This window comes from Centroberyx gerrardi, chromosome 5 (assembly GCF_048128805.1).
Source record: "Centroberyx gerrardi isolate f3 chromosome 5, fCenGer3.hap1.cur.20231027, whole genome shotgun sequence".
Taxonomy (NCBI): Eukaryota; Metazoa; Chordata; class Actinopteri; order Beryciformes; family Berycidae; genus Centroberyx; species Centroberyx gerrardi.
The window spans coordinates 26,824,767-26,852,639 of NC_136001.1; the positions used below are offsets into that span (position 1 = coordinate 26,824,767).

The 27,873-nt window shown below is 41.9% G+C and overlaps 2 protein-coding genes across 2 annotated transcripts; both read left to right on the forward strand.

Annotated features, from left to right (window-relative positions):
- The first annotated feature begins 1,299 nt into the window (after positions 1-1,299).
- Positions 1,300-6,366, forward strand: otop1 (otopetrin 1). The gene is made up of 6 exons (XM_071915627.2): positions 1,300-1,672; positions 1,982-2,118; positions 2,479-2,537; positions 2,851-2,981; positions 4,876-5,783; positions 6,196-6,366. The coding sequence occupies exons 1-6, from the start codon at positions 1,300-1,302 to the stop codon at positions 6,364-6,366; spliced, it is 1,779 nt and encodes a 592-aa protein (XP_071771728.1).
- A 4,060-nt stretch (positions 6,367-10,426) lies between these two features.
- On the forward strand, positions 10,427-11,809 carry drd5a (dopamine receptor D5a). Its single transcript, XM_071915615.2, has one exon. The coding sequence runs from the start codon at positions 10,427-10,429 to the stop codon at positions 11,807-11,809; it is 1,383 nt and encodes a 460-aa protein (XP_071771716.1).
- Positions 11,810-27,873: the final 16,064 nt, after the last annotated feature.

The window sequence follows — 27,873 nt, forward strand, 5'->3', positions numbered from 1 at the left end:
AAAATATGGCCCATTGACCAACCTACACAGTAAATTACTGTTAGTAATAAAAAATAAAAATGAGAAAGCAAAATTTTGAAAGGTGGTTTTGGGGTCCAAGGTGCTTTGGAGCGTGCCCGAGCAGCTTTCTCAGGACTCCTGAGGGAATGAGAAGACTGTTGAAACAGAATGGGAGCCATTGTGAAGCCTTTACCTGTATCAATTTCACTAATTGTGTTTCACTTTTTAATTTACCAGTTGTTCATAATACAGCAATATTTGTTTAAAGGTTTAAAAGAAAATATTGATCAAAAGGTTGAGTTGCCACATCAGTTTGAGTTAAGCTATTGATTGCCCCCCTCCCCCTCCCTTAATTCACTTAATTCATATCACACCAATCAGCTCTCCATCCAGTGTTATCAGCAGGCATTGTTATGCTGACTACACTCATCCGAGTAGGCTATATGTTAAACCAGATGTTGGATAATCATATCCGTGCAAGCTCTCAGTGCCGACGGCCTAAAATGTTCTCGTCCATGAGAGCCACTCACAAAAAGCCATTGTGAATTGGACTATTGAAATTTGATTCTTTTTTTCTTCCACCCTTGAGAAGAAAACTTTTTAACCACAACAACGCAAGTGAAAATACATGTGAGACTTGGATTTGGAGCGCTTGTCAGCACAGGCCACTTGCCTCCAACTCACACCTGTAAAAAATCGCAACTTAGTGAAATGTCATCTTCCTTTTCATCTTACCTAGGCCTGTATGCCTAACAACACTCGATAGCCACCCTGAGAGGATTTCAGCAGACTTGGAAAGACTGGCTGGCAGCTACATTGAAGAGGTGGATTTGAGTGGAACTCGTTTTTTTTCCCCTTTTATTGTGGATAATTCAGCGCTTAGTGTTTTTGCTTCTTTAGACAGTGAATGGTTGGCACAGCAAGCCCAGTGATTTCTCTGAAACATATGGGAGTTTCAAGAGGACGGCGGTCTGGGATCACCACAGACTGAAACGCAATCTCCCATTTTCAGTGACTCAGCGAGCGAGTTATACGAAGAGATATTTCAGTTTCAGTGTTACAAGATGACAATGGCATCTATCAAATCCATCCTCAGTAAGGCTGGACATTGAAACTATGCGTGACCACTGAGCCGGACCTTGCAGATTGAATGAGCATGTTTGGCACGGTACCTATCCGTCTGAATCCCCACCTTGTAGCAACAGGTTACGCACTTGGCCTCCCTCAAATGCACTTATAGCACACGGCATTGACTTTACTCTTCTCTTGGGACTGCGATTTTTATACATTTCGCCCACCATGGTGGAGCACAGCGGCCTGGATATTATGTGTTTGAACAAGTATTGCCACAGTTCCTCCTCGTCGTCCAGCTCCGAGCACGAAAAGAAGGTTTTCACCAAGCTAAAACTCAACTTGACAGGAGACTATCCGAGGAAGAACGCGGAGATCCTCAGTGGCCAGTATGGGACCAATGTGCTGCTGATCGGGGCGGCGTTGATGCTGGCCATTGCGCACCATGGCCCCTCTGTCAAGGAAGAGCACCTGCTGTCCTTCATCACCTGCCTCATGATCCTCCAGCTGATCTGGATGATGTGGTACATCCTGATGAGGGACAGGCAGAAGAACCGACAGACCGAGAAAGATGTCCACGCCACCACATGCTGGATAAGAGGTGAGTCTGTAAGATTGAGGACATTGGCGCAAAATTACGCACAGCAGCAAATGCGTAAAATGGTAAAATGATGTCATTCTGGTCCATCTGTTTGGATATTACAGTAGATCTACAGTATCGACGATGTGTTTCTGTAACCAAACAAAATTATTCACATTTACAATTCTTCTCATGAAATATAAAGGATTATGGTTTGCCAAATTAAAGAAACAAAACACTTGACTTGTCTTGCCATATAGTGGAATTTAATTATTTTGTTTTTCACTAATGCCAATAACTTAAGCTTTATTTTATTTTTTTTCTTGGTAGGTGGTTTGACTCTCCTTGCGCTCCTGTCACTGATTATGGACGCTTTCCGTATTGGGTATTATGTGGGCTACCAGTCTTGTGTGTCGGCTGTGCTTGGGGTATATCCTGTTATCCATGCAACTCACACCATAGCACAGGTAAGTTTACAACCCCACTTTAATTTCAATAAAGTGATAATCTTTCAGCAGTGTTAGACACTGTGTCTTTTTTTTCTGTGCACCACTTAACCAGGTAGGTCTTTGAATAATGTGCTCTTTGTTGTTCAGGCAAGTAGAGAGTTGCTGCAACAATATAATCCTATCATTGTCCATGTTATGTGAGTGTAACTGCATATGACAAGGGTAATCCTTCTGGTAAAAGGGTTTAAATAATTCCCACTCAATGCATTTTTGCAGTTTTGATAGAAGATGCTTTTTGATAAACTATATTCTGGATAACTTTTTACTGGACTTTTCAGTGTGTGCTTTTGTTGATTTCTGTTTTGGGATTTTGTTTAGGTGCATTTTCTCTGGTTTCACATCAAGGATGTCATCAAGACGTTTGAAACGTTTGAGAGGTATGTGAAATATGTGACATTAGAATTTAATGAATGTAGATTTTGGTTGTTCTCATACCAATATTGTTGCACCCGTAAAATGACAGCAAATATGTTTTGATCACAGTCAGGAAACATCTCAGCAGTGACCAAACAACAGGCATGATATGAAATCTGTTACACATTCGCACACACGCACACACACACACACACACACACACACACACACACACACACAACCTGTAACATAAAACTGTCAAATGCTATTAGCCAGCCATTTATATACACTAATGGTCACTAAACGATTGATCGTTTCAACTGTTTGTCTCCTCAGATTTGGTGTAATCCATGCAGTGTTTACCAACCTTCTCCTGTGGTGCAACGGTGTGATGTCAGAGGCAGAGCACTTCTTGAACAACCATAAGAGAAGGCTCTCTGCCCTGGGCTACGGAAACCTCACCATAGGTAAGGGCCAAGGGGTCGATTGCTGGCTTGTACCTAGAAGAAAAGTACAATAGTCCACTTGAGAGCTCGCTTCAATGGATGAAAGAAAAGGGAAGGAGAGGAGGGTTGCGAGGGGAAGCGAGGTTAGCTAGGCAGCCCAGCGGGTCTTGTTTGTGTCGAACGTCTCTCTATTAGGTTTCAGGAGACACACAGCGTTGCTAGCACTAAGCCCCCCACCCCATCCCGTTCCCCACACTCCAACCACCACCACCCGCCTTGGCAACCCCCCGCTTGACCTCAGACGGCTTTGTCCCAGGCTGCCTACTCCTGAGGGCGCTGCAATTACAGTAACTGATACATCTAAGCCAGGGGTTGGGGGGTTCGGCTGCTCCTCCTCATATCCGGCTGACTGCGAGGCTGGCTGCACCCTGGCTGTTGTTCCCTTTTTAATTAAAGGGTGCAGGACCATAGTGGTGCCCTTTGGGGGGCGAGGGGCGGGAGGGGGGCTACACGGCAGGGTTTTGTTGAGATGATCTCTAGAGGGCAACAGCATTACCATAGCGTGCGTTTCAGTGTGTTTCACAAGGAGTGAGCAAGTACAAAAAGCGCATTATCTCATCAACATCTAAAATGCATCGGTTCAGTGTTTGAGTTATTGAGTGAAAATGTTTAATTTGTAATTTAGTGAGTGAAATACAGCTAATGGATATTGACCAGCCACCAACACATTAAGGGATTGGATAGAAAGTTTATCATGGAGTTTTGTAGCACATGCAGGAGAACTATACTTTTTTTTTTTTTTTTAAAGAAACATGAACCTTGATAAAGCATTTTTGCACTACTACCATCAAAGTAATTTAAAGATACACTGTGTTGTTTTTGGAAGAAAAAAAGCTTAATAAAGTAGTCCTTTACAGTTTCTTCAAATTTAAAAGTCTTCACAAATCCAAAAACCCTTTGAAAGAAAGTGACTAAAGAGAAGGCCTAGAAGGCACTCTCTTACATAACTGTGACTGTAGCCTTGAGGGAAGGACCACCACAGAGAAATAGTGCTGTCTAGCTTCAAATAATGTTCTGGTGATCCACATTGTGGGTGTGGCAGTAGCCTAGTGGTTAGTAATGTGGGCTTGTGATGCTCTCCCCTTCCTTAACAAACACCATCTAGGTGCCCTTGAGCAAAGCACTTGACCCCAACTGCCTCAGTGGAGCTGCTCAGTGCCCAACAGTAAAAGACTGTAGTTGTACTGGGCAGCTCCCAGGTGTGAATGTACGTAACTGCATAAATGAGAAGTAGGGCATTAGTGCAAAAGAGTGTGCATGCTCAGCAAACCTCACCTGAATGTAAAAAAAGGTCTTCTTTAAGCACTTGAGATACATTTGACTTTACAGAGACTAACATTTCATCAGCAAAACTATATAGCGCAGTTTCAAGACCTGTAATGCATTCATATCAGATCAAAACCTGTCAAAATGAAGTGACATCAGCATGCAAGGCCCATACACATTTTTTCATTCATCCCAGTCTGGTCAATAATGTCTCACTCTAAAGTGCAATGTATTTCCATTTGACCTGCACACACTGGGGTGTTGGCATGACAGATTCTGTCAAATTCTCCTGTCACAGGGAAATAGAATATTGACACAAAGCAATAGCATTTTTGACATTCAGATAACCTTGTTTGATCCAAGTGCATTGGAATTTGTCTGATGGGAATCTTTCCTTTTAATTTTTCAGAAATCATTTATTATGGTTTCTTGTTCTTCTTGCCAATATAGCATGATGGTGTAAATGGAGCTAATTTTGTTAATCCAGCCGTAAAAAACATATGGTGTTAAAGGATAGCTTGAAAAAGTTGTATGTTTTCTTTGTTCTAATCTGTCAAACATTTGCATGTGTTTTTGATTTGTGTTGCAGTGCATTCAGAGCCTCACTGTAACTGCACCACCAGCGCTTGCTCCATGTTCTCCAACAGTCTCTACTATCTCTATCCCTTCAACATCGAGTACCACATCTTTGTCTCTGCCATGCTCTTCGTCATGTGGAAGAACATTGGACGGACCATTGACCTTTCCTCAAACCGGAAGAGGCCACCTACAAAAACCCACGGCCTGATCCTAGGCCCAATTCTGGGCCTGGTCGCCCTGGCCAGCACCATCGGGGTCCTGGTGGTCTACATCATCCATGTGGAGGAGTCTTTCCAGACGCATCAGTCAGCCATCTCCATGTTCTACTGCTATGGCATCGTCATGCTGGTGTTCATGTGCTCCGCCGGGGCTTCAGGTCTGCTCATCTACCGCGCGGACCACATGCCGATGGACACCTCCAAGAACCCGTCACGGCAGCTGGACACAGAGCTGCTGTTTGGCTCCTCCGTGGGCTCCTGGCTCATGTCCTGGTGCAGCATAGTGGCTGTACTGGGCACCAACAGCAGCCCGCCTTACCGCTGGACAAACCTCATCTACTCTCTGCTCATTGTCTTGGAGAAGTATGTCCAGAACCTCTTCATCATAGAGTCCCTGTACCGCCAGCGGGACGACGGGGAGAGGGAGGACCCCGAGTTACCGGCTACCCCAGAAATCTTCTCTGTGACTTCTTCTTTGGCCCCGCCATACAACGGCATCATCAACCGAGCCTATGAGACCCCGGACAGGCCTTGTGTCACCATGGAGAACGAGCAGGAGGAAAGCGGACAGGTGTACAGGTGTCCGAGGAAACCTTCTGAGGTGCCTCTGCCTGTGGGGAACAAAGTAGTGGAACCTCCGACTGTGAAGAGGCAAATCCTGAAAAACGTTGCTGTCTTCCTCATAATGTGCAACATCTCGGTGAGCATTCTGACTTATTAAACAAAGACTTTCTCTTAGATGTACTTGTTTCTGACAATTAAAGTGTAGATCTTGAGAGTGATTGTATCTTCTGTTGTGTTAAGATCCCAGGTAATGACAGTCAAATATTTGAGGCATAATATAACATATAAGCGCATAACTGTATGCCCTCACTTAAAGATAGAATCCAAATTTGATTTGACCATCCAAATTTCAGGTATTCAATTATGTTCTTGAAGTGTTTGACTTTGTAGAATAGTCTGTCACATTCTGTCAGTTTATAGGGATGCTTTCAATCTAATAAATCACTATGTAAACAAAGCCAGTAGCAGCATGACAGTGTTTTAGCAAGGGCCACCAAACTGCAATTACCGATTGGGGGTTTTAACCATTTCATGTTTCTTTCTTTCAGCTGTGGATCCTCCCTGCCTTTGGCTGCAGGCCGCAGTACGACAACGGATTGGAACAGGAGACATTCGGCTTCAGCATATGGACCACAGTTCTCAATTTCGCTGTTCCCCTGAACCTTTTCTACCGCATGCACTCAGTTGCTTCCCTCTTCGAGGTGTTCCGCCGGGTCTGACCAAAGAGCAGAGCTAGATAACATGCACAAGAACACTTGTCACCACCGGCTCCCGCGAGTGTCTCACAGCGCAGGTCAACCGTTCAGGAGGCACTCTGGGTCACACTCGAACAGACTCGAAAGCAAGCCGTGGAGACCAACAAAATGCAGATCCCTCAGCGTAGGGATCACAGAGGAAGATGAACCTATTAGCCAACTTCCTCTGAAGAATTACCTTGTATAAACCGAGGCATAAAACATAACGGTGTTGAAAGGTGCCTTTGGTGTTTAAGTATTTCAGTCTAAAGAGGGCCTTTCCTACACTTTGCATTGTAGTCATATTTCAGTAGGTTTTCTCAGTTTCCTGACTGGTGCATCATGTAAAATGTATACACTGTATCTTACATGCACAATTTGTAATAGTGCAGTAAAACAACCAAGCTTGAACTGTTTAATATGAATGACTGAAAGTATACTCCATATAGACACCTATTACCAAATCTGAGTTAAACATTCAAATATTACTGTCAAACCACTGAAACACCTCTTAGTTTCAATCATCTAATAAGGGAATAGTACTGTATTTCAGAGAGCCAGAAGTGAAACGGTATACTCCTTGAATGTTCTTGCCTATTTTATTTGTATTTGAAATGTGCATAGAGTATATGGATAATGTTCTCATTTACTTCAGTTAGTAGTTCAAGTAGTTCAGTGGAATGTTATGCAACACTTGAGCTACTAAGCTAGTGACCATCTTAGCACAGCACTATATTTTGAATATTCTTTATGTATTGGACTATAGTTCTCGGAACTGTGCATTACATCTAGCATCTGCCTCTCAGTCAGTTAAGGTTCATCAATACTGTCAATGTCCTCCTTGTGTGCTGATGGGTCTCCGTTCTATCAAGTCAAGAGAGAGGCTATGTTCAACATCATGCTATTAGATAGCACTGTTTCCATAATACCGGAGTCCTGTGATCTGTACCCCCACTGTGTTGAGAAGTAGACAGACACATAACACATTTACTGCCAAAAAATGCCTCCCTACTTACACAGTGATAACACAGAGTTAATACACATTAAAAGGGAAAGACGTTGATTTATTATTGTTCAAAACAGGTGCCTTATATATAATTGTTAAAAGTGGCAATCTGCTGAAATTGAAATCTGGCAGTTCCTGTAATCAAGAGTACTGAGTTAACATCCTGGGTCAAAAGCAGAAGAATTACAAATTTTACATCAATGGTCCGCCGATACAAAGCATGTTGGTGAAAAAAAAAACTGTGGCTATACCAGACCAGAGGTTGTAAGTTTACACCTGAAGGATCAGCATTAACAATTATCCCAGTCTGTGAAATTATTGGTTTAATTTTGGGATAATATACAGAAAGATAGTTGTACTGTACAATTTTATGTTAAATCAATGTATTGAGTTTAGTCAGACATTCAGCAAGTTCTCAACCTGGTGCTATCTACTGTATGTGTTCTCAGTATGTGCCAACTTGTGGTCAATGCTTGCCTGCAATACTATATCATCTTTGTAAATATCGCCATGCCGATCAAAAATCATCATACAGACACTGTGACGCGATTTTTGTGAAATTCTAATGAATGTGGTGCTCATATGAAATTATGTGTACAATAATGATGAATGTATATCTTTTGCCTAATGAAATAAAGAATAGTTTTCCTTTTTCATCCAGTGTGCATTTCCTATACATGATCATACCAGACCTGCCACTCCCTTGTATTAGCATGGCAGAGCTTTAAGACGTTTGAGACAAAAGCAGGATGTGCAGTCGCCAGTTTACAAAAGGGACAGATGTGACATGTGGCAAACCTCATCTTTCTATCTGCCTCTAAGTCTTGGTTATTACATAACTACTGATCAGGCAGCAAGTGCAGTACACCGTTGTGCCACACGATGGCGCCAAGTATTTAAGTTTTAGACTTGTTTGAGGCACTCCACTCCAAATGCTTCTGTACTATTCAGCTTGTATTATTGTGTCTTCAGTTTTCACCAATATCTGTTATCATCTAAAAAAATGTTAATAGAAACACCTGAAAAAAATAGAATTTAAAAATATAATAGCCTATATATGGGCTTGACCTGTAATAAATATTTGAAGGGTTTGATTCCAAAACCGTGTAAATACACGACTTAAGTTTGTGACTTAATATTAATTTTATATAAAAATAAAGATCCTCTCATTGTAAAGAATATAAATAATGTCTAGGCAAAGGTCTTATGACTAAATTCTAAAATCTTATTCTTTAATGAGTTTTATGTTCATGTCTGCAATCACTTTACTAGAGTAGGTGTCACTTTTCAAAGATCAAATATCAAGATATCTGATTTTGCAATGAAACTCTTCTCATCAGCAGTAGCCATCAGGGAGATTTCACTTACAACGGCATCCTCTTGTTGGTTTGCGTAAAACAATTCATCGGCTATAAAAAGCGCACGGCTTATATGTGAAGAAGTAATAATTGTGCAGGACGCAGGGTGCCTCTGACATGACAGCCTGAGATTAGGCTACTCCAGAGAATTTGGCATGGGGCGCTGGGAGATTATTTTGACGGAGTGTCAAAACGATTTGACAGGCATGCAGACAAGTCTAAAAATATCCGTGACGTTTCAAAGCCGGAAACGGTGATTCTTGTTGTGCACAGGCAGACGTCGCAGAGCGCTCGAGCTCCTGACTTAACGTGCCCGCTGAGAGTGTGAATGTGACTCACCTATGTTACTTTCTCTCATGTCGTGGCAAAAAACAAGCGGGGTAAAGCTATGACCTCCAGTCGTTGCCATCATGAGACGAACAACCACCAGTGTTAACAAAATCAAAACGCATGTTTTTATATTCTTTAAAAAAAAATTAAAAAAAAACGAGCCTCAGCCTAACATATAACATATAGCATCATTTTGAAATTACTTACTATGTTGTAGCCTATGCTATGAATTTATATTAAGATGTATATCAGGCTAAAAAGGTGAGTAAACTGAATTTTGCTGCTTTCACCCTCCACTACATTCCTGGTTATTTTCAGACAGCACTAGGTTTCGGGTGTGTGGCAGATATAGGTGTGTGTATTGTGTGAATCAAACTGCAAACTTAGGGGCGGGCTCAAGCGTCGTTGGCAGTACAACACTCTCTTATGATCAGGCATGGTCACATAAATGCATTGATAGATTTTTTTCAGTTGGAGTTTCTGCTAGTTAATCCAAACTGAGGATATGAGAGAAATATGCTGCACGCTGAGGAAAAGTTCTCTTTCCTTTTTCAGCACCACGGACAGTTCTGTAAGCGCTGCTGCCAGGAGGGTAGACTGTAATCAACATGTGAACGCAGATCTGTTAGGGTATATTAGGGTATATTTGTCTGCAACCTATATAAAGAATACAAATCTGCAAATATTTTAGTTTAATAGTCAACAGTTTAATCCAGTAAAATCATCCTCATGTTTGTCAATACTGTCACCGCAGTACAGTGATGGTGATGTGATAGAGGTGATTGTGCGCACTGGAGAGCACAGACAGTTCCTTCTGTATTAGTGGAAATAGACGAATCGTTTGGAGTTTGTAATCAAGCAACATCCATCAGGAGGTCGAACTTGAGGGCTTCCTCACATGCAAGCCTACATCCCCGTTTCTAATGCGGTGCAATGTTTGTGCGTAACCCCACGCACAAAGGAGGCGTGATGGTGTATGCGCCCAGGCGTGTGAGTTGGTGTGTTCGCTCTAGGGACTCCCTCCTCTCTCACACCGCGCTCATCCACTCAGGATACCTCGGACCAAGAGATTCTTAGAGGCTGCATCAGTTTAGCCGGGGCAGGTCAGACGACCGGACCGGCAAGGCTGCAACATGCGCTCGCCAGTGCGCGCTGCGTTTCAGCCCCTCAGCGCACCTGACACGTCGCTCGGCTCAGCCTTAACGCGCTCGATTCTCTCTTTCTGTCTGTTTTCCACACCACATCAGACTGGCAGCCGAGCGGGTCAATGGGGACAATACGGTGAGTCGCTGATAACTGCGCCCATCCCCGCGCACGGAGCATTGGACTGCAGTTTTACTTGAGGAGACAGATGGAGAACCCAGCCAAGTACCTCTCATCGGTGCACGGGAGTGACTCCGTGCCGGTACCCCTCGGAGAGATTATGTGGAACAGCACCGAAACGGAGGCAACATCCGACGGGAGGAAGGAGCTGATCGTCCGCACAGTGACGGGCTGTCTGCTGTCCCTGCTCATCCTATGGACCCTGCTGGGGAACATCCTGGTCTGCTCCGCGGTGCTGCGCTTTCGGCACCTGCGGACCAAAGTCACCAACATTTTCATCGTGTCCCTGGCTTTGTCGGATTTATTCGTGGCCGTCCTAGTGATGCCGTGGAAAGCCGTGGCCGAGGTGGCGGGATATTGGCCGTTTGGCACTTTCTGTAACGTCTGGGTAGCTTTTGACATTATGTGCTCCACCGCGTCCATCCTCAACCTCTGCATTATCAGCGTGGATAGATACTGGGCCATTTCGAGCCCCTTCCGCTATGAGAGGAAAATGACACAGCGAGTTGCCTTTGTTATGATTAGCATCACTTGGACGCTGTCTGTGCTCATTTCATTCATCCCAGTCCAACTAAACTGGCACAAAGCCAGCGGTGACGAAACGACTGGGGCGCACAACTCTTCCCTCAGTGACCAGATGGAGGAAAACTGTGACTCGAGCCTCAACAGAGAATACGCTATATCGTCGTCATTGATAAGTTTCTATATTCCCGTAGCAATTATGATTGTGACTTACACTAGAATATACCGGATTGCACAGATACAAATTAGAAGAATAGCCTCCCTGGAGAGAGCGGCGGAACACGCGCAAAGTTGCAGGACCAACAGACTCGAGTGCCAACACCACAACACGTTGAAAACGTCGATTAAACGGGAAACCAAAGTATTAAAAACTCTGTCGGTAATTATGGGAGTCTTTGTGTGTTGCTGGTTACCTTTCTTCATCCTAAACTGTATGGTCCCGTTCTGCGACAGACCGGCGACGGACCGGGACGCGGGTCTGCCGTGCGTCAGCGAGACGACTTTCGACGTCTTCGTGTGGTTCGGCTGGACCAACTCCTCCCTGAACCCCATCATTTACGCCTTCAACGCTGAGTTCAGGAAGGCCTTCGCCAGTCTCTTAGGTTGTCGCTACTTCTGCTCCAACACACCGGTAGAAACTGTTAACATCAGCAACGAGCTGGTCTCATATAACCAAGATACCCTCATCCACAAGGAAATCGTGAACGCCTACGTTAACATGATCCCCAACGTGGTCGAATGTATTGAGCACGAGGAGACATTTGACAGGATATCGCAGTTTTCTCACAACGACGAAAACGCCACCGACTCGGTTTGTGACTTGGACGACTGCAAGGCAGACATCAGTCTTGACAGGATGTCACCGTTCACACCCAATGGATTACACTGACTCCCCACTTGTGTCATCTCGTGCGTAAATGGATGTATTGATAATAATGTGATAGTTTATTCATCCCCTTTTTTTCAACTTGCTCCCCTCCGCAGGGAGGTCAGGGTCAGCGACAGCGCAGCGCCCCCTGCAGCCGCTGGGGGGATTGAGTGGCTTGCTCAAGGACACTTCAGCAGGGCGGGTGTGTGCCGACACGGAGGCTTGAAACCCGGGTCGCCTGGTTGAAGGATGGCCTCTCTGACCACCAGGCCACCGCTTTGCTTCATATTTGAGATGTGATGTTGTTGTCCCGTTCTAACAAAAAAAACAAAAAACAAAAACAAAACAAAAAAAAGTGATGTATTGGTGTTTAATTACATGACAAGTGAAGTCTGTGTTCATTTGTTCAAAGGTTATAGCTTCTGTATATTTGGAGCTGTTGTTTCAAAGAGTTAACTCGAACAAAAGGCTTTACTCGGAGCGCCGGTGTCTCACGCCCATCCACTTGGAGAGAAAATGTTTCTAAAGACTCACTGACGATTCAGATAGGGAACCTCTTGCTGCTTAATAACCTCACACATATCCAGTGCCCGCCTTTCCATTGAACATGAAAGCTGAGGGCAGCCTTACAGACAGTGCAGCCACATTACATTTTTTCAAATGCAGTCGTTTCAACGCCTTATAGCCTATTCTAAAGAGAGCGCAAAGCTGTTTTGAGACAAGAAGGGAATGTGTCGCATGGCGTTTAATTTACATGATGCCAAAATGCAGTATTAAAGTGTTTCTCCACTGCACCCACCCCAACACATCCAGCCCCACCTGCTCTGCACCACATAGACTATATGCAGTTTGACGCGGGCTCAGATGGCCAGAGGCTTTGATGATACAAACATGACAGTTAAAGGCACAAAATGAAATGCTATAAATCAACATGTCAAATATCAGCATGGATCTATGGTTTATATTGGTATCAATATTTAAAATGAAAGAATTGGAGATAATTTTGACAAGAATCAATGAAACTCTTTTTGAAATCCCTAATTTTTACAATGAGGACAAAACTACCTAATTGGATCGACTTTGTCAATCACAGTCAACTTACTGGACTAAAATGAAGGAATCACATTCGAGTGTCAGTTTAAATAGACTGTCCCAGATTACCAAAGATCTCAAGGAGTAAATCAATAACCCAGACACAATAAGGTTACAGCATTTTGTGAAGTAGAGGAATTGTTGCTATAGAAAGCCTACATGTGAGGCCACTGGGCCAATGCAACTGGATGTCATGCATCACCTCTCCCGCACCTCTCTAACTTTGTACTGTACAGATGACCTGATCTGAATGTATACTACTGTCCTTTAAACAGTGAAGTGTGTCACCATTTGTCTAATAAAATGCTGTCATACTGAGAGGAACAGAATGCTTTGGTATCTTATTGCTGTTGTAGTGTAAGGTGACATTATAAAGTGTATTTATGGGCTCCCAAACAGAAAAAAATGATGCAGGTTTGAGAGTTTTCTCCTTTAGTTTGCTAAACATTTCCCTTTCGAACTCAACACTGACTTCAGTCATGCTAATCCACCTCTGACCCAGTTTTCAAACATGCAATCCTCATTCTGAAATGTCTTCCGCAGGCTCATAGACAATGTATATGACATATTTCCTCTGGTCTCACAAGGGTCTGAATCCTATTAATAAGTGTAACAGAGCTGTGTTTTAATGCAAATTAATACAAAAGGAGCAAACATGCCATCAAAGCACACTCCTGGTAATAAAGAGGAACCTGTCCAAATGTGCATGACAGTGTCCATTCTTAGTTCCTACTTATAGCCTACTTACTCATGCTAATACTTAGTTCAACTACGTTCAGTTAAGTTCACCTGATCAGCATTGTACAGTGTTTTCTATGTGTGCAATGCCATTGTAGGATCAAATTCAGCTAAAGACAAGTGTATCTTAATAGGCTTTCACACATTTTGTAAAGAAATCTTCCTCTTTGCTCAGTTATCCAGTCAGTGAATGTTGAACCTAATTCCATGGCAGCCATACTGTGTTGAACTGCTCCCAGCTCAACTGTTAGTTCAGCCTTTGTGCCAGCAAAGACAGAAATTAAGTGGGCAAATCTCTTCAGAGTTCCTGTAGACTTTGGCACACATAGGTTTAAAGCTACAATATGCAACTTTTTTGACATTAGAATAACAATAAATAAATAGAGTATATTACACCGTATCAGTCAGTGTCTGTGTGCGACCCTGTGAGTACATGTATAAATCCCCCCATTTGCCTGAAATTGGCTTTTAAATGATGTTTGGGACATTTTGGGGCGTATACCGTCTGCTGAGGGCGTGGCCAGAGGTGAGCTGGGCTGTGACTATCAGGGTGAGGCTAGCGGCCGCAGCGCAGGGAAGTCACAGCAACATCAAAGGTGGAATACAGTAAGAAAGGAATGATCAGTGAGGCTAAATGTGCAGCAAATTGTTCAAAAACACAACAAACATCGGCGTTTCAAAGTAGACAGCTCATCAAGATGAATGACAAGTGTTGTGACCGACTGCTAACAATACACCTCCTGAGTCAAGGCAAAAAGTTGCATATAATACTGGTGTTTTGTTCTTTTTTTTTTTTACGTTTGTGCCAATCGTCAGACTTGAAAACAGCCTGAGCAAGATAATCCATCACAGTAAACATGAAGCCTAAATTTGGTTTTGACAAAGTTTCTATTTTATCGTTATTTCATTGTGCCTGAGTTGAGTGTTTTTATATCAGTACACACATTATGTTAAGCTCTGCTTCCTGTCAGTCACCTGACATCAACAGGAAGAAATGGAAGTCTCCTCCTGTAAATAATCCCTCAAAACAAACAAACTTTATTGTCACATGCATGTTTTTTTGTAAATATTAAAAACCTAATTACATACGGCATGCATTGCAAAATGACTGGGGGAAATCTAAATTAGATGTAAACAGAAGTAAATGGACTACACCTCTAAATGACACCGGTATTCTCCTTTTAAGTCTGTCATTTGTTGCATTTTCTCTAAGTAAAGAGAATCTGTGTAGGGCTGCATGTAGAATTAGATAACGCAGGGCGACATGAGCTTGTTAAATGAAACCCCAAAGCAGCTAGGGCTTCAGTGTTTCTGGGCTTCAGTGTTTCTGTTCCCCCCCCCGTTGCTCGTCCTCTGGATCAGGCTGTGTCCGTCCGTCCGTCAAATGTGAAATCCCAGGTGAAATCTCAGACACCACTGGTCTGATTTTGATGAAACTTGGAGGGATGATGTATCTTGACATCGTGTTCCAGTGTATGAAAAATCAATCTTTAGCTCAAACATGATATCTCAGACACACTGGTCCAATTTTGACGGAACTTGGAGGGATGATGTCGCATTTCGGCACTGTGTTTTCGTGTTTAAGAATTCTCACTATTTGGCCTGGTGGGGATGCTATAATTAAAGATCAACATTTCAAACTTTGAAAGGCCATAACTGCCGCACCACCGATCTAATTTTGATGAAACCTGGCGGGATGATGCATCCTGTTATGGACCGGCTCAAGGGGCGCCTGCATCATCCGCAGGGGACGACGTGTTTACTTGTTCTCTCTGTTGTGTCCTCGCAGTGTGGAACTGATATGAAAGGTGGTTTGGCCTGGACATCCAGCCATGACAGGAGGGCTGCAGAGGGAGTGGAGGCAGGCTTAAGGGGGTTACACCATCCGTCAGGACACATTCGTCAAAATACCTCCATCACTCTCTTTCTTTCCGCCTGCACACACATGCACACACACACACACACACACACACACACACACATACACACATACACACACATGCACACACACGCGCAAGCATACCCACAACCACAAACACATGCATTCCCATTTAAAAGCACACATACATACACAAAGATTATTCACTCTCTTTTTCTCTCATATGTGAACACACACACACACACACACGCACACACACACACACCAATACCTTTTTATTTTGTTTCTCTCACTAGTGCAGCACTCAGCGCTTTCAATTGTCAGCATGCTTCTTCCTCTCATCTCAGGGAGGGGAGGGGCTGCTTCCTGTTTACTTCACCTCCAACAAGGAGGAGGAGGAGTGCAATGAGTGACTTCATTCTCAAAGTGTGTTAGCTTTGCATTGCTGCATTACTGCTATGTAAATGGGGTCCTTTATTGCCGTGAGTTAGGCTTGACCTGCTATTATCAGATAATCAACATGACTGACCTGGGAATAACCTCCTGTCTGTCGTAGTTCTCTCTCTCTCTCTTTTTTTCTCTCTCTCTCTCTCTCTCTCTCTCTCTCTCACACTTCTTTACAGACTCAGTCTCACAACCGCACTAAAAATTTAACGATTGCCATGTGTTGCCTTATGGCTGGGGATGATTATTTATGAACATGAAAAAATATCTCCCTATGGTAATAAAAAAACAATAGAACTGAGACTCCAATCTTGTGACAAGTGACTTTACAGTCTAGTGATGCAGTGACTTTACAGTCATGCAGACTAAGCCTTTGTAGGTATGTAACAATAACATATTTCTAAGCTGAAACGCAGAGGTTTTGCTCTTTGAAACTCCTTCTTTCATGTCTATCTGCCGTAACGTCCACTTTCCATCTCTGACACAGTTTGTGCTTTTGAATTACTCCTCTGCGGTTTTGAATAAGGAGCGAGATTGGTGTCCACTTTCCCCAAAGGTCTCTGGTCCACTCCATTTCTATACATTAACCTGGTCCAAGGCTCTCTTGGTACGTTTGGGAAAGCTCTTGGTCAGCATCCTTGACACTTCCTATGGTCATAAATCTTCTGGAGAACTTCCTCTATCACCTATCAGACAGTGATAATGCATTGCCGCTCTACAGGAAAGCAGAGTTCACAGCGTCATGCGCAGGTCACATTTTTCTGGCTCTGGGATGTGATTGGGAAAGGGTTTCTGTGTTCCTTATATCACATGGTGATCTTGCATGATGTTGAAAAATGTCATAAAAAGAAAAAACATATAGAAACAGATGAAATCATGCTTGCTTTATTATTATCCTGGAGGACTTCAAAGGAAAGATTACACAGGATGCCATGTTTGTTTTTCCTAAAAAGGTGTGAGGTCAGCCACCATCTTGTCAAAGGACATGGCTTGGGGCTCCCTGTCACAGAGGCCATCCACTCCAATGTCACAGCACACAAACATGGAGATGGGTCAGTGTAGTGAAAGCCATAACTGCCATGTAGCACAATGATTCATTATCATAAACTCATTACTGCATAGCAGGCGTGAGAGGAATGCCATCCCATCCCCATCATGGACTGTTCATTACTGTGGGTAGAAACAAACAAGCCATTGATGCTCACTTGCATGATTTATGACCTGTGTGATGATGTTGTGATGTATGTGCGTGAACACGTGTTTCCTAAAAGTTGAAACCAAACGAACAAAATTCTCTCCAAGTCTTGAAGAGACAAAACATGGAGCTGCTCTACTGAGTGTGTGCAGGAGGTCAGCTTGGTGAACAAAATGACAGTTTCCACAATGATTATATGTTTGGCAGCAGAATCCCTGGACAGTGTAGCTTCAGTCACATCCATTTCAATCACATTTTGTCCTGTATTCTTTACAGTTACTGGTGTGAGCGAAGGTAAATAATAAAATACATGTAATCTGTATTTTCAAAAACAAAAATACATACATTGAACATTTGATCCATACATTATAATTGGCATTTGCCTTTAGATGTCCATTTGACAACAAGTAATAAATCAAACATGAAGCCCCAAACAAGTGCCTTGCATTAAAAAAAAAACTTAAAAAAAACAAACCTCTTAATGAACATATTTAATGAACATATTTTTTAACAAGTCACTGTTTACTGTTTTTTTTCTGTCTCTTTTTGGTTGCCTTTGAGTACAACTAATTTTGACTCATGTAGGCACTCGCAGCTGGCACATGCATCAAGCAAGTCATGTGACACATGTCCACAGGAACAGTCAATACATGTATGTAATGTAGTAAACAATTTATATGAAGTATGTATATGACCTAGTATTGGATGTATATGGTGAGTATGTATATGTATGACGTAGTATGGTATATGATATGTATATGATGGTATGTAAAAGCCCTTTGAGACTTGACTGTGATAAAGGGCAATATAAATAAACAAGACTAGACTAGACTAGACTAGACTAGACTAGACTGGAAAATCAGTTTATTGCCACAAATTATTATTAGCTGTCCATAGCTTTGTTCATTTTTGACTGTGTCATGATGAGTTTTGCCCCAAGCTAATTAGTATGAGATCCTCCACCCTTTCCTCATCACATTCCTCAGAAAGTGAAGATTGTCTGTCTTCTAGTGTGTCCTAAACTGCAAATGCTCAGTAAATATTAATTCTGTTTTTGCTTTCAGGGGAAGATTTATCTCTCCTCTGCAATTCTGTGTCAAGATATTTTCCTTGACAAATAAGTGAAAACTCTGGCCCAGACTACGGCCGGTTAATGTCTGCACCGTCAAATCCCACTGGTGCTCCTAACAAGCCTGCCTCTTTAGTTCTGCCAAAAGTATTCTCATATTGACGTCAATATTATCCTCCCACCAGCACACAGTCCTGACCCCCCTTCTTGCTTGTGCTGTTGAATGCCTACATAAAATCCATCTTTTCTTTTGTGAAGGAACTCAACTAAGAATTGAAAAATCGCACTTTAAACCTTATTAACATTTGAATACAAATTAATGCTATTCCACTGCACTTTTACTTTGATGAAGTTTTATAACTAATTCCTATATGAGAATAGTGTAGTATCCACACAGGTATTAATATAGCTTCAGTTATTAACATCAGCTTGACTCCAATTAGAATCTGAAATAATAGTGGAGAAGTTATTGCATCATCAAGCTCACTTCATGTTAAATACAGTCTATTTATTTACAGCAGGTTCATTAGTGACATTTTTTTTACTCCTTTTTTGAAAAATCAAGTTCTTAAATCCCAATTACTTTTAATTCTCAATTCAGTTATATCTTATATGTGAATGAAATTCATGAAAAATGAATGGGGATTACAAAAAAATGTAAATAAAAAAACACTGCTGTACTCTACATCAGTAGTGGTACCACTGGGTAATAGCTTATTGTTTACTATACAAAAAACCCAGTCAGGTACATCATGCTAACCTTTATTAATCTTTCATACAGAATGGATTCTGCCCCAGCATGGGCTCTCAGGCAAGCAAATAGATGACAGCCTGAAATAGAAATGATTACAATCTGAGTTTGGAATGAAAGTTGGCTCTGAATAGCCCAAGCCTATGTTCGAATCCACTGGGCTCCATATCAGCAAGTGGAGCTGAATGCAGCCACGTCTCCTCAGCCTGATTCTATTCAATTTTTGCCTCAGTCTTAGATAAAACATAAAACATATGTGCCCATGTATACAATCGAGTTGTAAACAATGGAGAAGAACATGGTCTATTGTCCTGAACGATCACTCTCAACAAAAAGTGTTTAGCGATGATACGATCAACACTGCTTGATGTCTGCCTCAAAGGGCGTCAGCGGCTTATGCAGAGGAAGATACTGCTATAGAGTTGTCAAGCTTTCATCACTGCCTTTGTCGTCCAGTGTCAATAACAAAGCTCCTTGTGACTTTGTATCTGTGCGAACGTGTCGTTGAAATCCTTGGGAACAGAGTGGATGTCTCTCGGTTCAGTGAGTGACTGCAGGATAAAGTGAACAGATGTTGCTTTTGCCTCTGTCTTTACTCTGTGTCTGCGAGAGATTCTCCAACTCATAACGAAGCCAGTCTGATGGAGGTTAGTTGAACTGTTGCTGCAGTTAGACAGCTGTTTCCCCATTTTCAAACCCTGTGTCCGCAATGGTGAGCTCACTGTATTGAAACAACACAAAAACAAGGCTGTCTTCAGCCTCCAGAGATGTACAGAGAGGTTATAGCAATTGTCACCTTGACAAAAAAGCTCTCATCACGTTCTCCAAACTGCATTCACTGGTGATTGTTTAGATTGGCACTCTAAGTGGGCTTCATTATGACTGAGAGCAATCAAGCTGCATAAATGTATACATTTTCATGCAGTGTAGGCTGACTGTGCAAAACACCTGCACCTTGCAGTTAAAATCCTATACTTTCCTGCTAGTTGCTCATTGTTACTCAGTCCCACTGTTCATCACTTCATTATCAGCTTACAAACATACACAAACATACAATGTATACATAAGGGATCTTAAGTCGCCCCATAGAGCATCTCCTCTGTGATGAACCAATTATTATATTCATCACAGCTGTTTTGATCCAGTAAGGAAATCAGAGACGCTGCATTTCATGGTGGAATTACATTATATCCTATGAGAGCGGAACTGCCGAGGGTTGAACGATCCGTTTGTTCACAAATCCTGAAGGGTGAGATATTACATGTAATATCATCCAGCATCCAATCACGGTGTAACAAAACACATGTTTTGCAAGGCAGTAGATAATTGTCTCATAATTAACTCATGTCTCAAACACTCCCCAGTGTGTATGAGTCATGACTGGGTGATCATGGCAAGAAGTATTATCTCTCATACGACCCCAGGCTTGTGTTTGAACTGTACATTTTTTATCGTCTATTGTGGGATATATTGTATATAAGTCCCCTATCTTTGTAATTACTTCCTTTGACTGGAGACAGATTGATTGGAACTGGTCTGAGAGGAGACTCAGAGACCGCGATAGACCGTTATGAAATTCCTTGCAATACCTACAAGAATATGTCTAAGACAGCAAGTAAAAAAAAAATGAAATGGAAAATCCCTGGTGTTGAATATAAATAATACATTTGGTCCTGCAGGTAGGGAGTGAATTGAGTGACCCACGGGGAGCAATGCTTGGAGTATCTCCCAACAAAATAAGCAGGGCCTCTTTCTCATTCTATCTCATCATTCAAAGGGGGAGCAGGGAGGAGAGAGAGGAGGGAGAGGAGTGGCTGGTGGTGTAACTAAATCCGCAGTACTGTGCTGTCTATCTGTGTGCTGACCTGTGACGACACTGGGAGTCGGCCGCGTTATATCTGTGGCGCGTGGGGGGGCTGGTAGGCAGTGCTTCGCTGATTTCTGAAACGAAGGAATCGGGTTGCAAGCCATGTCAACTGACACAGCAGTGGATGTTGTATGTGTGTGTGTGTGTGTGCGTGTGTCAGAGAGAACAGAGTTGTGATCTGGAAATGTGCAAGGTCAGACAAAGGTGAGACACCAAGTGCAACAGCAGGCAGACTCTGGCTGTGGAGATCACCTGCTAAATGGATTTAGGTCAGACAACCAGAGTTCTACATTTTGGTGCTGTGTTTCTATACAGTAACAGAAAGGGTATTATTTTGGTCAGTTAATTAACCCTTTTAGAGATATTCTTATAGAACCAGGCTCAAATGGGTCTACATAGAACCCTTATGATGTGATAGAGAGCCTTTTGAATGTCTATATGAAATGTCCCAAATCAGCTGTATTAAAAGAACATTTAACAACCATAAAGGGTTTCTCATTCACATCCACAAGTTTATGTTTTCTGTACATATAGTATGGAGGAGGGTCCATAGAGTGAGTTCAAGGAGGGTTCAAATCTGGGTCATCAATAAAGAACCATCACAGTCAAATCCAATGAGGAACCATTTGGTTCACAGTCACTAATGGTTCTTCAAATAGAAGTGTTGAACCATTTAGAGATGATGGTTCTACAAAGCACCATTTTGCCCACGAAACACCTGTGAAGAACCATCTTATTTTTAAGAAGTGATATAAGAAATATATAAGAAATAAGCTACAGTAAAAGGAAAAATTAGATGATAAACGATTTTGGACTTGACCTAAATTAGATCTTTCATCACTCGTTCCTTGGTTTGGATACATAAGGGCCGTGTTTCTCATCTGTGCAGTTCTAAAGATTGCACGCTCAGCAGTGCAAAGCTTTTCCTTGACAAATGGAGCCTGATATTACTTTCCCACAGTGCAGTGTTTCCATCAAGCTGTCAAGTGAATTTTACACAAACTTTAGAAATGTCACAAAAAAAAATAAAATGCAAGGCGCATTTCCATCAGCTGGGTTAAAGCAAATAGACAGGCTCCCTGGATGTCAGGAAAAAACAAAACACATCCACTTGAAAAATGGAGAGTATTTCAAGAATTGGTTAGTATTGGGCAAGTTGTTGTTGTTCTTTAGTGTCAGCTTATGTTGGCCGTAGGCTTTCATCTGAAGAGAAATGCACTTAGCAATATTTTAATGCACCAACTAATGGCCATACAACCACTATAGGCACCTAATGCACAGTATTTGATACATTTAACATATAAACACTTACACATTGATAATGGATGTGCATATAGCTGGCTCAAAGACTTGATGCTGTGGGTTAATTATTACAAATTCCTATAGTTGATGTTCCATAAGGCTTTATGTCTCATATATTGTCTGGTGTAAACACAATAAATAAATTCTGGTCTCATCAATCACAGCAGCAAATTATTAAATTAATTTGATTTAAGATACAGTAATTTCACTTTGTGTTGTTTTTGTAAAGTGATTGATATTGATTTTGTAAACTTTTATGAGTTTTCTTGGTCTTTCTTGGTCTTCATTTTGGTTGTGTGATAAAGTGGTTTGGGGATGTGCTTACAAAGACAAAACACACAGATATAACAAACAACAGTACACACCCAATAAAACAGCCTACAGCTACAGGCAAGAGAAATACAGAGGTGCAGTTGTCGTGCTCATTCACTTGGATCTTTTTATGACCATATACTGCCTCTGACAGGTCAACATTATACAACCAAACATATCATTGTCTATGTGCCTCACTTAAGTGTCACATAGTGCCTAAAAAATCACCCTTTGCATTAGTCAATAAAATAAATGAGAGAAAGGGGGCAAATAGTTCTTATACCCCTCATTTTCTTCCTATCATTACCATTAACTCTCTCTGCTGGACATGTCATCAACTGCCAATTTCTGGCAGTGAAATCAAATTATCTGCTTTTCTGATTGATCAAATTGTCATTTCCAAACCTGGGTCGGGTTAGTTAAACTGATTGTTACTGATCAAATGTTCTGTCATGTCAAAGGGGAATTTTTCTCAAGGGCACATGCCATTTATTTATGCATTTAGGTGACACTTTTGTCCAGAGTGACTTAAAATGAGTGAGCAAGTAGGATTTCAGTGTCTTGCTCAAGGACATTTGGACAGGATGTTTGGCTGTTGCTGGGATCGAACCTGAGACCTTCTTGTTATGAAAACAGTCTCTAACCACTTGGTGACCCTGCATACAACAAACCATGAAACAGTAATACAATGATCTCTTTAGTTTCAAAAATATACTAATCATGGTAAAATCATGCTAATGCTAACAGGTAAGGCTACCTTTGGTGAAGGTCAGGGATGAAATCAAAGGGAAATGATGAGAAGAAATATGACGCAAATTGAATTATTGAGTTAAGTGCCAAATTTGCTTTACCATTTACACCGTGGTAAATGTTCTCTTCAGGATCAAACATCTCTTGATCATGTGATTTCTATATTGACGTGCTGTAGGATGTGAGGATAATATTCTTGTGTTTATGCCTGAGTGCCTGCGTTAACACCACTGGTGTGTCTGGGCTGATAAATCAGGGCTTTACTGTTCTTTATTGTTTACTGTTCACATTATCTTGTTCTTTTCCGGGTCCCGAGTACCTTACAATGAATCAGCATATTATCATGTCATATTTTGGTAATTCTTCCAGGTTCAGGCATTCATCTTTGATAGTTTCTTTAAACAAAAGCTGAGGTTTCAAGGTCACCCATGTTTATCTTATTGATCAAGATCTTGTTGCTCAAAGAAACAGAGAGCCCATGTTCCCTAAGAGGTTTTAGTAACTTGTGATACTTGAAATGTCTTAATGCTGTCAGCAGGAGCGCTTCAATATCATTTTCACAGAAAGGCTGCCTTTTGAGAGCTTCAGCCAACCTTGCTTTCCCAGCATCTATTTTCTGTTGAATTCCCCTTTGGCTTCTTCTATATCTGTGTCCTCCAAGCATTCCTGATTCTAACATTCATCTGCTTGTTTCTTCGTGTCTTTCTAAGTGTCTTTGACAGTGGATGCTTAGATAATCTGTCTGCCTTTGACTTTTTCAAGTCCTTTGGATTGTTTTCTCTTGCTTCTTTTCCCACATTGGTAACTCTGATCTTATGTTTTCATCTTGTGTTGTTTCTGGGCCTCTCCCCAAGGCCGAGCAATCATTTGAGCATTTACAAAGGGTCTATTGATTTCTACCATGATCTAATTTAACAGTCAAACATCAGCTCATAAAAAATAACATTAAGCCCTCTTCAAATGTTGAGACATCTAATGTGTTTTTTCACACATTTGACACAGTTTGAATATGTCCTTAAGTACGTAAGATAATGGATTTATAACACTGAGAACTAAAGCAGACATGGAAAAAAGAGGTTGGTTGATGGGAAAACTTCTTCTTTAAAAGGTTTTCATAGATTTCAATACCGTTTCAGTGGGACTATACTATGGGAAAATACTGTATGCCCCATCTAGCCTGCTAGACTGTAATTAGGGAAACTCCTGCCCTCAAGAGCAATCCCGAAGAGATACACTATGGCTGCACAGTGACCTAACATGACACCTCACTCCTGTGACTGTGTGTGTAAGTGTGTGTGTGTGTGTGTGTGTGTGTGGGAGCTCTAGTTCAAGCGTGAGTATGTGTGCACGGACTCACGTGTGCACGTATGTGCGAACACTTAGCAGATCCTGTTTCCTTCAGCCCGTACTTATGTGAAGACTGACCCTCCGTACAACACTGACTAATGTACTCGTAAAGGTCAGTGGTAACGGAAGTGTCAGTCACAAGGCACAAGGTGCAAATCGAATGCATGTGACACAACTAAACCTTAATGGGCAACTGGGATTATCGTATTGCCAATATTATTCCATATAAAATACATTTTGCTCAGTGAAGTGCCAGCATTCACCACTGAGGGAACTGGTCGCTTATTATTCCATGCTTCATATTGCTTTTGCCTTAATGAAACAAGATGCTGGTAAAATCGTTATTTGCTGTTGATTGGAAGAAGATTGACCAAGGGATCATGATGGTTGATGAGTTTGAATCTCTATGGATTTACTCTGTTCTGGTATATTTTTGTGTGAGACTTCTTGTTTGCCTTGCATCTCCAAAAGAAGGCATTATGAATATGCATTATCAGACCAAAGAAAATAATGTTTTTGGATTGTATGCTGGGTGAAATCCGTCATTATAAATCATTCACTCTTTAAAAAAAAACCCTCCAAAGATAATCAATACACTGAATAATCGCCTGGTCAAACAATGTGGTGGTCGCTTCTTAATCACTCGATATTCTTTGACCTTCAGAGCCCAGTGATAACCAACGATGACCTTCATCTGCTCAAAGCTCCCTATCTGTCCCTCATGAAGCCTCTGTCTCATTCAGAAGGTAGCTTCCTTCTTCCTTGATGCCAAGCCAGTTAATTTATCTACTATCAAACTAAACCTGAAATAGACACTGCTGCAGTAGTGTTGTTATTGTTAGCTAGCTAAACTACGCCAGCCCAGTTGGGTAAAAGTACTTTCAGCGGCATTCCAGAAACAATTATACTAAAATGAAGTAATAAGATTCCCTGTTGACAATTCTTAGATACAAATTTATAAAAAAGGTTAGAAGTATTTTATTTTTTACAGTCATATGTTCATTTTGGAAAACCTTTTGTCGAAGCGGGGACTTCCGTACGGCATTACTTTTAGCGGATGTTGAGGAAGTTTTGTTCTTCTTCACTGATGTTGCAAGGTATTGTGGGATGTCCTACTCAGCCTGAGGAACAACTGTATGCTTCCTTCGAAATCGGTCCCAAATGAGACTGTACTATAACTTGAAAATATTGACTTCCTACCTAGAAATGCTGCCTAAATTGGAGGCTTCTTTGGGTTTGAGACAGGGCCGAAAGCAGAGGTCAGTGAGAAGAGCAGCAAACACTCTATTGAATTTAACCTCTTTGGTTTGCAGCTGCTGTTATAGATGGGTTGTTGGGTGCTATGTCATGTCGCCTTAGCTTGCTCACTCAGCTCCACATGATCTGTGTTTGCAGTCTCTAGGGGTCCATCACCATTGTCTACTTTTACAAGGGACAGTCACTGATGAGGGCCATTCAAAACTCTTACACAATCCTTAAAGTGCAGCCGAGTTGAAAATGTTTTAGCTTCCTCACTTTCGTGCTGATGCTGCTTTTGCTCCAATGTGAGCGCTCTGTCATCTCTATTGTTTGCCTCTGCTTTTGTGAAGCAGGTATTTTGATGAATACCCTGTCTGGAGCAGAGTACATGAGAATGTACTACATCAGCAATGTGGACCACTAGGGACTTACTCTTATCAGCTTGGGAAACGTTTTCTGTTATTTAACATGCACCTTGAAATTCTATTTAAGAGCTAGGCGCTGTCATTTCTCAAAAATTTAGGTGAAAATGAAGAGTTTTGTTACAAAATGAGATCCACCTTTTGAAAAAATGGATACCTACTCTTAAATGAAGACTCTTTTTTTATATATCTATATAAAATTGATATATAGTGTTTTTCAAATGCAGCTTTAAGCGTGGTCATAACCTACAGGCAGAGCAGCCCATATTAGCATTAGTCCATGTCAACCAGTGAGTATGATAGTGACGTTTTCAAATAGCCTGCTGTTCACATTCCATTCTCTATACCGCCACATTAATCACTGGCTTCTCCTGCCCAACACCAACATCAAGGCCCATCAAGCTGCCTCAAGCCAGCTTTGAATCATGTCATGCTTCAAAATGACTACTTGAGTACCAAAGTATAGCTAATGCGCAGTTTGCCCAGTGTTTTATATTGACTTGATGATGTAATTTCATGCAACATCCTGTCCACTGGCTTTGAAGCATCTCTCACGTTGAACTCGTATAAACAAACCAAAGAGGCAGCGTCATTTTCCGTCTCACCAAAAGTAGGCCATTGGTTAAAGCAGAGCAGGAGGATCCTGAGTACTCTGTCGGCGGTAGTCATTTCATCTCTGCATCCTGCAGTCTTACAGAGTTACTGGTAACAGGCTACAGGGGACACACCGCTCAAATTACACTAGCAGAAGCATATTATTTTCCCAAATGTCCACTGTAAAGATCAGATGGCGTCCTAGGCAACCAAACAGGCCTAGTAAGTAACCCTGACCCACATAGCATCGCAGGACTGATAACTGAACAATAGGGTTGTATAGCGGGGTCTTGTGGATGAGACAAAGAAGAACAGATAAGGCAGAACACCCCCAGGCTCAATGGACGGATCAATTCTCCAAGTTAAAAAGAATGATCCGGCGGAGGAAGAATCGATATCTTGACTCAAAACCACCCTGGACTTACATCACCACAATGATCATTGTACCGTAACCACAGGCAGAGTCTGACAGTTTAACAAAGGTAGATATAAAAGTAGAATCGAGGCAAAGTTTGTTGAAAAAGCTATCTGTGTGTGTCTGTGAGTGTGTGTGTGTGTTTGTATGTGCTAGTCAACCCAAATCATTTTCTGTGCGGATGATACACAGCCTCTCTCTGAAAACGTAACACAGACTCATGTGGTTCTTCATTTGAGGGCGTCATATTGACCGAGGTAACAGCATCTCACCGCTGTGAAGTGTCTGGAGGGTCAGTGAAATGTCACATCAGTCAGAAGATGTCACCAGGACTTGAGACTCAAATAAATCCCCACACAAGCCCTGTGTCACATCAGATGAGGAAACATAGGATCACACCCAGTGAACCCAAGCCATTCTGGAAGTACTATACGTCTCTACTACGAGAGGTGGAGTCTCCGCTCTGGTATACAAACACATATTAGTGATGCATAATTGCTTCTCTTTAAAGAGTCAAAGATAATATGGAACTCTTGCTCATTATTGCTCCTTCAGATTTAACTTATGCAGAGAAATGGACACGGCTGGTGGAGATATTTTCCTGTAAATCAACCACCCTGAGGCGCATGAATCTCTGCTTGCCAAGTGAATCAGCAAGGAAGAAGTCTC

Coding starts and splice junctions, on each gene's coding strand:
- drd5a (XM_071915615.2), top strand. CDS start 10,427: ATGGAGAACCCAGCCAAGTACCTCTCATCGGTGCACGGGAGTGACTCC.
- otop1 (XM_071915627.2), top strand. CDS start 1,300: ATGGTGGAGCACAGCGGCCTGGATATTATGTGTTTGAACAAGTATTGC. Junction 2,119..2,478: donor CAACTCACACCATAGCACAG/GTAAGTTTACAA, acceptor GATTTTGTTTAG/GTGCATTTTCTCTGGTTTCA. Junction 5,784..6,195: donor TCATAATGTGCAACATCTCG/GTGAGCATTCTG, acceptor TCTTTCTTTCAG/CTGTGGATCCTCCCTGCCTT.